At 47.3% G+C, this 15094-nt stretch overlaps 2 protein-coding genes across 3 annotated transcripts in view; one reads left to right on the top strand and one right to left on the bottom strand.

The window, feature by feature from the left end:
* PPIL6 (peptidylprolyl isomerase like 6) overlaps positions 1–11604 on the bottom strand; it is a 31180-nt gene extending 19576 nt beyond the window's left edge. For both annotated transcript variants that reach the window (XM_044244450.1, XM_044244451.1), the window contains exons 1-5: positions 11470–11604; positions 7933–8028; positions 4787–4975; positions 1042–1104; positions 769–916 (exon numbers count right to left, since the gene is read on the bottom strand). In XM_044244450.1, the coding sequence (XP_044100385.1) occupies positions 769–916; positions 1042–1104; positions 4787–4975; positions 7933–8028; positions 11470–11604 (631 nt within the window). The remainder of the gene's footprint in view (positions 1–768; positions 917–1041; positions 1105–4786; positions 4976–7932; positions 8029–11469) is intronic.
* Positions 11605–12139: 535 nt separating this feature from the next.
* Positions 12140–14992, top strand: SMPD2 (sphingomyelin phosphodiesterase 2). Its single transcript, XM_044244452.1, has 10 exons — positions 12140–12249; positions 12455–12551; positions 12655–12731; positions 13069–13162; positions 13311–13400; positions 13636–13718; positions 13848–13980; positions 14075–14179; positions 14336–14489; positions 14590–14992. Exons 1-10 carry the CDS (start codon positions 12200–12202, stop codon positions 14973–14975), a joined length of 1269 nt encoding a protein of 422 aa, XP_044100387.1. The 5' UTR covers positions 12140–12199; the 3' UTR covers positions 14976–14992.
* The last annotated feature ends 102 nt before the right edge of the window (positions 14993–15094 follow it).

Raw genomic sequence — 15094 nt, 5'->3', positions numbered from 1 at the left:
TATACTGTAACAATGTAACATGAGAAATAGTTGTTTTCAAATTCCTAACTTTAGGATATGTCTTAAAAGCACTGTATTTTCTAGGTACTCCTATTTATTTTGGTGAGCATTTTTCTTTTTTTAAAGAGGTGCAGGAGAGGGAGAGAGAGAATCTTCATCAAGCCCCACATTGGGCATGGAGCCTGATGTGGAGCTCAATTACTCGGCGGCTCTATCTCATGACCCGAGATCATGACCTGAACTGAAATCAAGAGCTGGATGCTCACCAACTGAAGCACCCAGGCACCCCTATTTATTTATTTATTTATTTGACAGAGAGACAGTGAGAGCAGGAACACAAGCAGGGGGAGTGGGAGAGGGAAAGCAAGCTTCCTGCCGAGCAGGGAGCCTGATGTGGGGCTCGATCCCAGGACCCTGGGATCATGACCAGAGCTGAAGGCAGACACTTAACAATTGAGCCACCCAGGCGCCCCAAGGTGCCCCTATTTAGATGAACATTTAAAATTATATTTTTTATATAAAAGATATCTTCCTTTCTTGTATCACTTTTTAATTTGGAATATTCTGTGTAACAAAACTTTATAGATTTATTTCAAAATTTAGGACATTTTTTAAAAGTATGAGGCATATAAAATACCCTTTCAATATATGTAATATCTGATATAAATATATCTAATTCTATATGCACTTCACAAAGATAGATAAACAAAATTCTGGACATTCTGATTTGATGTTATAATTAAGTTGCATTTAAGATTTTCAACTTACCTCCTCCTTGTATCCAACCATTCGGCACTACTCGGTGAAAAATTGAACCTACGTAATGTAGCCTGATTCCACTTTGAGAAAACTCTGCTTTTCCTGTGCACAAGACTTGAAAGTTTCTACATGTTTTGGGACATGCATCACAGTAGAGCTACAAACAAGAATAAAAGGTTTCAAAGATTAAATATTCAGTATTTTGATAGTTACAGATTCTTACCTCTACCTCCCACTTATTAAAAAAAATAGCAAAAATAAGAACAACAAAAAGCCTCTTACCTCAAAAACCAGTCTTCCAATTGGATAAAAATCAATAGAAATGTCCAAGAACACAAAAGCATGCTATTAAAATTAGTGAGAAAAAGAGAATGCAGGTCAGTATCTTAGAAGAAAGTCTTAGAAATGACTTAGAAAGTCTTAGAATAATGTTTTTGGTGATAAGATTTCAAAAGCAGGGACACCTCGGTGGCTCAATCAGTTAAGCTCTGCCTTCAGCTCAGGTCATGATCCCAGGGTCCTGGGATCAAGACCTGCATTGGGCTCCCTGCTCAGTGGGGAACCTGCTTATCCTCTGTCTGCTACTACCCCTGCTTGTGTGCAAGCTCGCTCTCTGACCAAAAAAAAAAAAAAAAGAAATCAAAAGCATCAACAGTGGATAATGTAACAGCAAAGTTAAAGTAATGATTAAAGAAGTTTGTTTCATTTTATTATATCAAGTCTTTCCAACCTATTTAAATAACATGCTCTTTAAAACCCTTTAGTAGTGAAGCTTTGAATAACCTTTACCTGCACACCAGACTGAGAACACATGGCCTTAATTATCCCCTATATTGCAAACTAGATGTGGAAGGGAACACTAGTGGGTCCCTTTGGGAATTTTCTGTTCTGAGTAATTTTGGGAAACATCCAGCACAAGTGTCATGGGTTTGGTTACATGTGTGCTAGAATTTGAGAGAGAGCTCCAAGGAGCTACCCAGAGCCAGGCCACGTCCTTTCCGGGTGGGAAAACAAGGACATCATATCCATAGGAGGTATGGGACCAGGGGAAGGGAAGAGAATATGCTGTGCTTTCGTATTACTTCAGTCATGATCTCATGCTCCCAGATGCTCCCAGCTCTTGTTTCCATCTGGCATCCTTTCTGGTAGAGACAGCTAACGTTTGTGTGATCTCGTCTAGTTTTACAGCGAGGCATCCAGAATGAAAACACAGTCTCCATCATGGTAGCACTCATTTAGGGGGCAGAGCACATCTAAATGGGGTACATTTCAATTCTTGGACACCATTCTCATACAGAAAGATGGCACCTGATTTAACAGGCTGCATAATTTGTCCTGCCCTATTTCTTAAGAACCGAGGAAATATAAATGAAATCACTTTCATGGTATCACTGTCACTACTTCATGTCACTTAAGCCTTTTTTTTTTTTTAATTAAGAGACTGTAATAATATTGTGTTATCTGGCACCCAGGAATGTAGTATTATGTCCATAGTAATTATGATTAACTTTTTTGTGCCCCTCAGCTTCTGTACTACAAGTTCTAAATTGTAAGAGAATATTATAACTTTATTATAAGAGGCATAACAGTAAACATCACAGGCTTGGGCAGAAAAAGATGATACACTAGAAATCACGATTCATTTATGAAATGGGTAAGTCCATTCAGGCATCATTAAACTTCCCTCTGTGTCAATATATTACCTTTATGCAGTTGTCAAGAGTAGATAATTCTGACAATTCTAATGAAAGAGTAAATAAGCACAACACCAGGTAATGTCACCTAGCAGCCAAACATGCAAACATAATTATCTGGTATATCATTGCAACCCAGAAGTAAACAAGTCCCTGCAGCAAGAAAAATGTAGCCTCTGCACGAAAAAATTTAAAGATTTTCTCTGGAATCCGGGTCCTTCCTCCTTACTGCCATAAATTCGGGCTGTCATCGTCTCCAAGCCACACTACTCCAGCAGTGTTCCAAGTGATCACCCTGCCACCAAGCTCTCCCTACTCCATCCCGTTTTTGCACAGCCCTAAAACTTTTTCCAAAAAAGCAAAGATTAAGTCATACTCTTTACGAAAAGTTCTGTTGGCTCAGCTCCCTTCTAGAAAAAAAAGCTAACTCCTTCATTTCGAATGGAGTTCAGAATGGACTAAGTTCAACCTTTCTTTAGTGGATCTGTTTGGGTTTTTTTTCCTCCCCCTCCTTAACATCTGGGGATGTTTCCTATTTGGAAAACTCCCTCTGGGACCCCCACCCTTTCAAGACACTAAAGACACTATTCTCCCTCCCCGCCAACTCTGTGAGAGCCAGGGTGTGTGGGGATACGACTTGGGTTGGATTAGTCTGGTGCTCCTGCCTGGGGCGTTGGATCTCCAGGGAATGAGGCAAAGACCAGCTGAGAACTACTTCTCAGTGGAGGTGGCAATGTGAACACAGGGCCAGCAGGCACCCATGGCAGCATCCCAGCTGCACACTTCTGGAACGTGACTCTGGCCACGTTTTCCTGCTGCCAGGCCTCCCTTGGTTCCTTCCTGCTTTCCAGAACCTGGTTCTCCAGCTTTTCTGTCAGTTGTGAGGTTACCAATATCCTTTCAATGCATACCTTTTCTCCATAAGTAGCTTGGTATTGGTGGTGACTGATATGCTCATTTTCCCAGCCTCATTTCCTATTATTCTGGCCTCCTTGCTGTCCCTCACCCTTCCCTGAATACACTGTGCACTTTTAGACCCTTGTCCTTGTAGGAATTAACGGCTGTGAATATTACATTCCTCCCCTTACCACAGAGTTTCTAGTATTTTCCAAGCACATTGTTTATTCATCAGACATTTACTGAGTTCATACTATGTTTCAGATTGTGCTTAAAGCAATTAACAGTTAAAGGAAGATGAAGGAAACAAAGGTCTTTGCCTTTTTATGGCTCAAATCCTAGCACTGGGTCTTTCTGTGGGCACAGGCCACTATAAGCATGAAATGATTTTCAGCAGGTGGTTCTTGGTGTTGTAACAAGCTTCTGAGCAGAATTACAAAGTACTTTTGCCTCTATTGCCATTCCACCCTGATATCTGTCTCTCACCCTCCTTGACCTCAAGCTTCATGACTGTCCATTGGAAACCTCTCCAGGACCTCAGCTTGTCTGGTCCTGCTCTTGCCATCTATGTGTCATAATTTAAAATGTCATCTTTCAGGGCGACTAGGTGGCTCAGTCAGTTAAGTGTCTGCCTTCAGGTCAGGTCATGACCCTGGGGTCCTGGGATCGAGCCCCACGTCGGGCTCCCTGCTTAGTGGGGAATTGCTTCTTCCTTTGCCTCTACCCCATCTTACCCCCTACTTGTGCTCTTTTTCTCTCCCTCAAATAAAATATTTAAAACGTCACCTTTCTTCTCAAACTTTCTATTTGCTTAGTGTAGTACCTCTCACTTAGGTGTTAGAAAGTACTAATTAAAATTTTTCATACTAGGGGTGCCTGGGTGGCTCAGTGGGTTAAAGCCTCTGCCTTCAGCTCAGGTCATGATCCCAGAGTCCTAGGATTGAGCCCCACATCCGACTCTCTGCTCAGCAGGGAGCCTGCTTCCTCTTCTCTCTCTCTGCCTGCCTCTCTGCCTACTTGTGATCTCTGTCTGTCAAATAAATAAATAAAATCTTTAAAAAAATAAAATAAAATTTTTCATACTAAAGGGGAATGGATGATTCACTTGAACTTCTCTGAAGCAGGGGGAGGCTCTTTATGTTTTAAAATGGCTAGTTAATGCATATAAATCTCTAATGGGGAGTAGAAATGTTTGAACAGGGATGCTCTCTCCCATGCAGTCTGCCTGCTGTGAGGTATGCTTGCTTTGCACACTGTTCAGCCAAATCCTGCAATATTATACATAATCCTTTGCAAGTGGATTATAGACCATTAAGAACTTAAAACCTAGCGTTCTATCATTTATATTCCTTTGTGAGGATATCAGCAATTTATGCTGAATCAATATAAATGATCAAAGATTCCACTATTTTTCTTTAAAAATTAGTGTAACTTACCTTGGTGTCTGTTAAGAATTTAGCAGCATAATCCACAGTAAGTGCCTCATAAAGTTCTGGGGGCTTAAAATCAACTATATCCCACATCTTCTGAGCCCATTTCTGAAGATCAAATGCATCACCCAGGAGCTGATCATTAACAAAACACATCACATAGGAAGAATATTCCCAGATTTCATTCTTGAGTTCCTATAAAGGAAGAGGATTTAAAAAAAAAGTGTATTGTGGTCGTGGTTGTGGGGAAACCCTATCTTGCTATAAGCACAAGCCAGAGCTTGGGATAGATTCTAACCGAATCTTTAAAAAAAAAAAAATAATGGATTTTTTTGCCATCTTTTAGAATTTTGCTCTCAAACAGAATTTAAGAACATTTTTAAGAGTCCGGCATCACTGAAAGCAAAGAAGGACCTAAAAGTAATCCTAAAAATGGTACAGTCATTAAAAGTAGGCAGTGACCTGGTAATAAAAATTTTTGTGCATAGCATACGTGTTGTGTCAACTTGAAAACAAAATGTAGTCTCTGGCTTCGTTTCTGAGTACATTTTACTGTGTGTATACTTGGAAAGGCTAAGGGTTCTGAGTAATGCATGGTTTGCAGTGCCAAGGATAGAAAGAATGATTTTCTCCAGGAGTGGGTTCAGGGAAAGGAAACCAGGGGGGCCAGCAGGGACTTCTGGTGCACTCCAGTGTAAGGAGGGAGAGAGCTCACCTTTGGCAACACTTTTAAGTCTAAGCCCCTTAAAATGAAGTACATTGGTGTGTTTATCCAAACACTAACGGTCAACCTCCTACATCCCTAGTGTGTGACCCTGATTAATGCCCCCTCGGAAGATCTGGTTTATTATGACCCAGTCCCAGTCCTGGCAAAAGTATGAATAATTTGGGACAGCTGTTCTCAAATGTTAGCAGGCAAGCAGAATTACAGATTCCTGAGCCCCACCCGAGTTTCTGATTCTAGAATGGGGCCTGAGGATTTGCATGTCTGACAACATCCCAGGAGATGCTGATGTTGCAGGGCTGGAGACCACACTTGGGGAACTGCTGACTTGGGGAACAGTTTACTTCCAGCCCATTTGCTGCACTCCCAGCTGTTCTCCTGGATTTCAGATATCATCCCGACACCCGTATCAAAACCTGGTTCGAGGAAAAGAGTAAACTTCATACTGAACTATAAATCACTGATAAAGCGTGTGGGTCAATAGCCCCTAAACTGTTTAGATTTATCAGTGTTGTCACATTTTATAGAATGCATAACTTTAAAAAGGGACCTTTATTTATCCCAGCTATGGCTAACGTGGATATTTATTTAATCTGGTGGGAGAAATGCAGTAGAAGGTATGCTTTACTCGGAGCCTCATGATGTAGATGCTTCATCTCCGTGTGTCCTCTGTGCATGAGGCCTTCTCTTATGCCTCTAGATAGTGGCCTGGACCCACTGGTTTCTGGGGCTTTCCAGCACTGAGACATAAGATGCTGCCCTTTTTAGAGGGGAGAGAAAGGCCTTCCCAGAATGCCACTCAGAGGAGGCATTACATTCTGCTAAAACATAAGGCCAGCCCAGACCTAACCTCAGATGTGCTAAGAAGCACCATGAGGACACAGTGCACGATGCTTACATTGAGGAAGGACCAAACCTGGCCTGAAACAAGAAAACGATAAAGTGACAGGTGTCCAAGAGATGAGGGTGGGAAAAGGAAGGAAGGAAGGATAGGGAATAAAGAAAAGGGGGAGAGAAGCAGCGGTGATTACCTAGAAGGCCTCATTTGGGCCCCGTGAGAAGAGCAGAAGGAAGAGAACACAAAACATCCCAAGGTCAGTAACCCAGGCTGAGATGACAGGAAACTGCAGAAGAGAATCCGCACTGGTCTAAGAATCCAGTGGGATCTGTAAGAGGAGTGGGTACAGACCACAGAGCTCGAGATCATGGCTCTCCTGTAGGTGGAGAGCGTGAGACTCGTAGGCAGTTTAAGTAGTTTGGTGATAAAAATTAAGAAAAACATATTTTTGTTAAGGTAACCAACTGTCCTGACCAGCTGTCCCAGTTTGTCTAGGACTGCCCCAGCTTTAGCATTGAAATTCTGGCTCCCAGGGAAGCCCTCAGAACCAGGCAAAGCAGGACCACTGGACATCCCAGTTGTAAGGATTGGAGTTAATCTATACCTAGGTCAAAGAATAGTGTGTGGCCTATAATAAGCACCATATGTAAGTGTTTGACTATTCTATCTGAATTCAATGAGAGTGTAGTATGGCTCTGAAAATGGTATGAGACTTAACAAATGTATTGTCCATCCGTCCTGCAGCATTCCTGGGACTGCACAGTGGCATGGTACTGTACAGCAGCATTATCTGTAGGATGATCACAGGGTCACAGGACATCCTCGTGCAACCAGCGCTGGTCAGGGGACATGAGATTTTCATCAGCTACTGGAGAGATGGGGTGGGGCAGGGAAACCAGGACTGGGACTTTACAGTTCTGGGCCAGGGATGGCAAGCAGGAAGTGTACCCCATTCCCACCTCACCCCAGAATGAGGTATGGCTGGGCCAGGATAACACCTTAGAATTCTTCGTGTCACATGTTCTAGGCAGCATTACCAAATGGTCAGGGTTGGCACCCAAGAGGAAATGTATCTGCTGTCCCTAGGCAGGCTCTGCTAGCCCTGGGGCCTGGGGTTCTCCAAGGGTGCTTTTAGTGGGGAGAAGGCAGAGAGGAAGCTTAATTAGGACAAGGTGGTCGTATGGGAACTTGGTGCCTGTCACAGAGCTCCCAAGGCCACAAGCACTGTGTCTGAGCTGGAGACCACCAAGACCTTCCAGAGTAAAGACCACAAGTGCCCGGGTGTCACAGGAAGTGTGAGTAAGCAGTGTGCAGGGAGAGCGGGCTAACCATTGGCAGGGGTAACTAGCAGCATTGAGAGTCTGAAACTTACCTTTATCCCATGGCTTCCAAAAGAAAATCCTGTAAATGTTTTACTTTTTCTTAAAATCAGCCTGGTAAAATGATTGAAATGATTTAGGAAAAGTATATAATTTAGAGAAATTAAATCTAGTTGCTCTAAAATCAGTACTCCTGTTTCTCCAAAACAATGCATAGTTGAGTGAGTGAAGCAAAGCTTTGCTCATTCCCCATACCCCAAGCATCCTTTACCCTTTTTTTCTCCTGTAGATATTGATCCCATGCAAATTCTTGAAGAGGAACTATTATAGGATCTTCAAATTTGGATGGATAATTAGTCTTCAAAGCCTAGGTTTCAAAATAGAATAATTATTTTAGCGTGAGTTCTCCTTTAAAGTTGAAATCATTTCCATTTTTGGGGGGACTTCAGTTTTTATACAGCACATACCCAGCCACACAATCTGGCTTAGTTGCCCTCTTCTTGGTCCCAGAGGCCCCTGTGCTTACCTCCATTAAGTCACTCCCCAGCTCATCCTGGGGCTCTGGCTTACTTGCCTCTCATTATTCTAGAGTATGAGCTCCTTGAGGGCCAAGACTATGTATGTCCTAGTTTTCATGTACTCCCACTGGTCTCAACATCTGGCACACAGTGGACCACCCACACATAGCAAACGAATGAGCAAATGAACAAATTTCGTGATTTGCCATGTTCTTTTAGGACCAGTTTTTCCCTACATTAAACTCTTACTAAACTGTAGTGGATCTACAGATACTTTTATTTTTTTAATGAAAAGAAGATGTTACTTTTTTTTTAACTAGTGTTTTTTTAGTTTCAGGTATACAGTATAGTGACTCAACAGTTCCATACATCAATGGGTGCTCACTAGGACAAGTGCCCTTCTTAATCCCCAGCCCCTGTTTAACCCATCCCCCTCCCTCTACAGATACAGATACTTTCCACTAAAGCAAATGTTATTAATTTATTGATATGTGGAGAATGACCAAAAGGATATTGGTGTGGTTACACCCTTTGTGAAAAAGTGAAGTTAATACTAAATATGTTGGGTTTAGATCCTGAGCATGTTTTGCTTTAACATGTATTATTTTGTCTATATGGATCAGAGAAGATTCTTACTGGTTAACGATCCCTGTCAAAAAAAAAAATGTCAATTCCTGGTATGTTGCATTTTGCTTCCTGGTCAAGCAAGGGAAGGCAGGTGAGGCATGAACAGGCCTCACCTGAGTGGGGCTGAGGAAGGGATCTGCCCAACAGGGAAAAGTGACAGCTGGCTGCTGCACTGGGCGCCTTCTCCACTAAGGAGAGAGCTTAGCGGTCCGACTGTGGCCTAAAAGCGGACACTAGCCTGGCATGCTTCATCGTGGTGGATTTCCAAGGGGGAGAAACCAGGGCATGAGTGTATCCTGCCCTTCGGACCAGAGGGCAATAGCAGCTGGGTCATTTCCTTCTTAGACTCTTGCCCAACTAATAGGTGATGATGTGCCCTTTGTCACAGTTCTAGGATCCATGCTCAGTGTGGGGCAATTGTATTTCTAACTGGTGGACCATATGGAATAACTAATAAGCCCAACAGTTTTCAAATTAAGCATACTTCGTCATACTTTCTTCATAATTTAGTGTCTAGAACAGACTACATCCAAATTAGAATCTATGTAATACTCTCCACAAATCTAAATTTCTGACAGTAAATTCGGTATTGAGGATTGCTCACCAAATGATCATGTTGTGAAATTATTCAAAGCCATATCCTTTATTAAGGTCAAACTAACTCAATTTACAGTGATAGGTTTTCATATCCAAATAGAGCTACAGTAAGTCAAAGCTTAAGCAAGGGAAAATTAACGTTACTAATATAACAAAGACATGGTAGGCAAGCTGTGGCCAGTAGGCCAAATCTGTCTGTTTTTCTAAGACTTGAAAGCTAAGAAGAATTTTCAGATTTTAAGGAGTTGAAAAAAGATGAAAAGTTGACATCTTTCATGTCATGTGAAATTATATGCAAGTCAAGCTTCAGTATTCATAATTAAGTTTTATTGGAAAACCACCATTCATTTACATATTGTCTGGCCACTTTTGTTCAAAATCTAGTTGTGACTGAGATCCCTACAGCCTGTGGCCCTGAAAGCCTAATAATTTAACATCTAGGCTTTACGGAATAAAATTGCCAACACCTTCTCTACAGTGTGGAGCAGGCACAAAAAACTTGTGCCCTCAGAAAAGAAGCTAAAGAAAAACAGGGGAAAAATTTTTCCTTAAATTCATTAAATACAGCTTGAGCCATGAACTTTATAGAGCCCATCATCTCAGCTAACAGCCCATAATTTCTGCTTATTTTGATGATCCATGTATCATTTTCACAGACTTACTGCTTATTCTCTTCCTCTTGATGTAAACCTCACCTGTTCCACAAATTACTCTGAAACTGAGCAAAGGAAACCCCACTTAAAATGGCGTTGGGAGGCCGGAAGGGGGAGCTCTCAGGCCTTACTACCACCCCTCCTCCATTGCAGACCCGAGTAGGTCAGGAGACAAACCTTGCATTCCCAACAGGAGTAAGTCTATTTTACTCCTCCAGCAGAAGGAAGGGAAAATGTCTCCTTGTTCCACACCAAGCGCAGCCAATAAGATAATGAGCCAGTGAGAAACTGTCACCACCCTGAACTCTCTCATTTCCTGCCAGTGGAGTTTTCTTCAGAGCAGCCCTTCCCAGCTTCCTCCTCTTCTCCATAAGGTTCCTGTCCTTTGATCTCCCAGATTGCCTTAGTTTGCCATAGCTTCTATGTCCCAAATTGCAACTCTTGTGCTATTATCAAATGTACCCATTTTGCTAGTAAAATAACTGGCTGTTTTAAGGTCGACCGTTACTATTTCTGTGCTTGATAGAATTACAAACTTTAACTTGGTGAGCCAGCAAGAAGGCAGGAGTTGCTTAAGATTTCTTGTGTTTGAGAACATTTTGTGTCAGGTATCCAGCTAGATACTTTGGGATACACAAACATGCACAGGGCATGGTCCCAGAGTCTGGTGGGGTTTTGAAGGAGAGAATTTGGGGATAATCTTAACAGTAGCATTCCCAGAGCAAACCCCAACGATGTGCCGAGTTCTACATTTCTCTTGCATTTGGGTAGTATGTGTGCTGCACCACTGCGGACCTGGCCAAGTTCTTCCAGTTGCTTAAAGTGTTTTTCCTTTTATATCGTTCCGTGTGTTTACAAAGAAATATCTGGATTCTCCAAAGCACTCGTGCGTCAATTTTTGAGACATCCCTTAAGCACCTAATTCGAATGCAGTAAATGCTAGAGAAAATTTAAAGGACGGGGTCCCAAAACACTTCCCAAATGAAGTTTCCAAAAATCGCTTGGGGAGGGAGTTCGTAACAAAACAAAAAACAAACAAAAATCAGTGGTTGGTTATACCGTATCACTTCTTCCTAAACATTTTTTATGAATTAAAAAAAATGTATAACTCAAGTAAAAATTGATGTGGAAATAAAATATGTGGATAACCGGGGGGTGGGGGGGGGGGAGGATTACCCTCCCTCACCCAGCAAGGTTCTGAACCTTCCTTCACTCCGATCCCCCTTTAAAGGTAGCCCTTCTCGAAGTGGAACGTCCACCGGACCCGACCCTGCCCCCTGGGACTTAACGAACTGAGCCTGGCCGGCCCGGACACATCCCTACTACCTCCCGGAACATCGACCCCCGTCACCAGGAGGCGCGAGACCTGCAGACCGGAAGGGCCGCCCACACGTGCGGTTTTCTCGCGGTTACCTCAGCCGCGCTCTTGGCCACCTGAAAGCTGGAGCTTTTGAAGAGCCCCACCACCTTCACCCGCAGCGGCTGCTCCGGCGGCGACCGCGAGCGGCACGGGGCCGACTTGGGCCGGCACTGCTTCGGGCTGGCCATGGCGGCGCTGGGGGACTGCTCGGAGCACAAACACTGCGCGTCGCCGGGCAACCGCGCGGCTCCGCCCCCGTCCCCAGCTGGGAGGAAGGACGCGAGGGGGCCGGCGGCGACGGCCCAGTCGTCTCTCAACTTTGCTCCTGTTGTTGGTGAGCCGGGCGAGGGGCGGGAGAGGGCGCGCGGGCGGCCGGGGCCGGGGCCGAGGCTTCTGCGAAAAGGAACGGGGAGCTCCGCGGGGGCCCCGCGTGCGTCGGCCCGGCCCGCCGAACCCCCCTCTGGTCTTCCCCCTACAGGGACGTCGCGCGCGGCCCTCGCCCGCCGGCAGCGCCTGATTTCGCGGTAGATCGCCTTTCCGGGTTGGCGTGCAGCCCGTTGCGCGGGGGCCGCGGGGAGCGGGCCGGTTGCCCGCGGAGTCGGACCCCGGCCCAGGGCCGGAGCGGCGCGGGCTGGGAGGCCGGGGCCTTCCGGGGCGCACGGGGGCGGGGCCGACCACCTGTGCGCACCGCCCGGGGAGGCGGCGCCGCCCGCCCGCCCCGGTTCCCGCCGCGGCCGTCGCCGGGGAGGCCGTGCCGTCCCGCGCCCGCGGAGCGCGCTCGCCATGAAGCCCAACTTCACTCTGCGACTGAGGATCTTTAACCTCAACTGCTGGTGAGAGGCCGGCGGGGTGGGTCCGGGGCCACGGCTCCGTTCGCCCCCTCGGCCGGAGGAAGGCGGCCTCCCTCACATCCCGGCCCCGGCTCTAGCCTGTCCTCCAGCGTCCGGGGGCGGGGGGCGCCCGCACCTCCGGGCCCGCTGCGGCCCCAGCTCCCGCGCGCCTGCAGCCATCGCCTTCCCGGGCCCTTGTCGTCCTCAGGGGCATTCCCTACCTGAGCAAGCGCCGGGCCGACCGCATGAAGCGCCTGGGAGACTTTCTCAACATGGAGAGCTTCGACCTAGCCCTCCTGGAAGAGGTGGGCAGTGTGGAGCTGGTGTGCACCCCTGACTGGGACGGGCTAGGGGGCGGCTGGGGACGCTTGAGGGGACTTCTCCCGGGGACTTCACCTCTTCCCTCAGGTGTGGAGTGAGCAGGACTTCCAGCACCTGAGACAGAAGCTGTTGCCCACCTACCCGGCTGCCCACTACTTCAGGAGGTGAGACGCCTACCCGGTCTGGAAGCCTGTTCCTCAGATCGGGAAGCTCCTCGGTCCCACCCGCCCTTCCCTATCCTACCTGCACCCTCCCTCTGTCCTCTGTGGGTGCAGGAGTTGGTGGAACCGGGAAGATTGGCGTTCCAGCCCATCCCAGCCTTATCAGGACACACTGTATCATCCTACAAAGGCTGTTGCCTGGAGCTTTGCTCTGGTGCTGATCTCAGCAGCAAACGGAGAAGAAAAGTAGCTGATACAAGCTGGGAGAAGAGGGAAGGGAACAGGCCTGGGTCTTTCTCTTTCTGCTTTTCTGGGCTATTAATCAGGACTTGGTTTGCAGTGGTATTATTGGCAGTGGCCTCTGCGTCTTCTCCAAACATCCTATCCAGGAATTCACCCAGCACGTCTACACCCTCAACGGGTACCCCTACATGGTAAGCCTTATCTCATATCTCTTCCACCTTCATCCCCCACCCCCCACCCCAGTAACACACGGTGAAGGAGGCCGACTTCCCTGGGTCGCAGGGGATGGGCAGAAGGAAGATAGCCATGCCCTGAGTTCCTGCTCCCTCTTGCCTGTAGATCCATCATGGAGACTGGTTCTGCGGGAAGGCTGTGGGGCTCCTGGTGCTCCATCTAAGTGGACTGGTGCTCAATGTCTACGTGACCCATGTGAGTGAAGCTGGCAGGGCTGGGACAGGCGTCCTGGTCCTGGGAGGGAGAGATGGGACTCCTCTAGTTGGGCTGCCTGAGGGTGAGGCTGGTGGGCGGGATCTTCTGAGGTTAGTGGGCAAGGTTTGCCCATTTTTTATCCAAGTATCATGCCAAGAGACAGACACACGCGTGATTTAGACCCTCGGTAGGGACTGTCAGCCTCATGCGCTATACGCTCACCTGTCTCACTCAGCTCCATGCCGAGTACAATCGACAGAAGGACATCTACCTAACACACCGTGTGGCCCAAGCTTGGGAACTGGCCCAGTTCATCCAGTGTGTGAGCCTGGGCTTGACAGGGGAAGTGGGATGGGATCAGGGGTTGAGGGGTGGCCAGGGCCCCACTTATAGGAGGGCAGAGCTGGTCAGGGAAGAATGCCTGCCTCACCGACCTGGTTCCCCCAGCCACACATCCAAGAAGGCTGATGTGGTTCTGCTGTGTGGGGACCTCAACTTGCACCCGAAGGACCTGGGCTGCCGCCTGCTGAAGGAGTGGACGGGGCTGCATGATGCCTACCTGGAGACCCGGGACTTCAAGGTGAGGACCTGGCGCCTGATTATTTCCATGCCTACTCCCCCAGCGTCTCTCATCTTTCTCCCCCACAACTAGTGTGAACCACTTGTTCCTCTAGGGCTCTGAGGAAGGCTGTACCATGGTACCTGAGAACTGCTACGTCAACCAGCGGGAGCTAGAGCCATTTCCGTTTGGCATCCGCATTGACTATGTGCTGTATAAGGTCAGTCTTCTCCGTGTGTCTTCACCCATCGCGTCTCTGTCTTTCACCAGCTTTTGCTTGCTCATCTTCTGTCCAGCTAGTCTAGATCTTAGATCACTGATGCTTGCAGAATGGGGAGAGGCCTTCAAAGATGTTTCTGGCCGTGACTTTTCCTAGGCGGTTTCTGGCTTCTACATCTCCTGTAAGACTCTTAGAACCACTACAGGCCATGATCCTCACAGTGGCAGTCCCCTCTCTGATCACGAGGCCCTGATGGCTACCCTGTGTGTGAGACACAGCCCCCCCCAGCACACCCCCAGCCCTACTCATGGTAAGTCACTCCCACCCTTTCCCTGGGTCCCTTCCCACCACAAGGCAGCCCCTCCACGCTGACCTTCTCTCTCCTGCCCCACTGCCCTGCCTTATTCTAGGACCAGAAGGATCACAGTTGATCAGTGTATTAAAGGAGGCTTGGAGGGAGCTGGACCTGGGAGTGGCTCAAGCCCGCTGGTGGGCCACCTTCGCCAGCTATGTGATTGGTCTAGGGCTGCTTCTCCTGGCCTTCCTGTGTGCCTTGGCAGCTGGAGGAGGCGTCAGGGAAGTTGCCATACTGCTCTGGACTCCCAGTGTAGGACTGCTGCTAGGGGCGGGGGCAGTCTACCTCTTCCACATGCAGGAGGCCAAGGGCTTATCTGGGGCTCGGGCTGAGCTCCAGCATGTGCTGGGAAGGGCAAGGGAGGCCCAGGATTCGGGCCCAGAGTCTCAGCCAGCCCTGCTCCTAGGGCAGCAGGAGGGGGATGGAACTGAGGAACAATAAAGCTTGACACTTTCGTGGCTCTGGCTTTTCCTTGTAGAGGCAGCAACTGGGGCCACGGGTCATTGCGACTATCATAATATAGATGGTCAGGCCTCCTACATGTCTACTCTCCCTGCACT

The sequence above is a fragment of the Neovison vison genome, chromosome 1 (assembly GCF_020171115.1).
Source record: "Neovison vison isolate M4711 chromosome 1, ASM_NN_V1, whole genome shotgun sequence".
NCBI lineage: Eukaryota > Metazoa > Chordata > Mammalia > Carnivora > Mustelidae > Neogale > Neogale vison.
Note: the sequence above shows the minus strand (reverse complement) of the source record. Positions and strands in the feature narration are given on the sequence as shown.

What these genes read in the sequence shown, in the direction of transcription:
- SMPD2 (XM_044244452.1), top strand. Translation starts at nt 12,200, where the DNA reads ATGAAGCCCAACTTCACTCTGCGACTGAGGATCTTTAACCTCAACTGC. An exon ending in ATCTTTAACCTCAACTGCTG is followed by an intron (nt 12,250 to 12,454) that starts GTGAGAGGCCGG and finishes TGTCGTCCTCAG; the next exon opens with GGGCATTCCCTACCTGAGCA. An exon ending in TTGACTATGTGCTGTATAAG is followed by an intron (nt 14,180 to 14,335) that starts GTCAGTCTTCTC and finishes GACTTTTCCTAG; the next exon opens with GCGGTTTCTGGCTTCTACAT.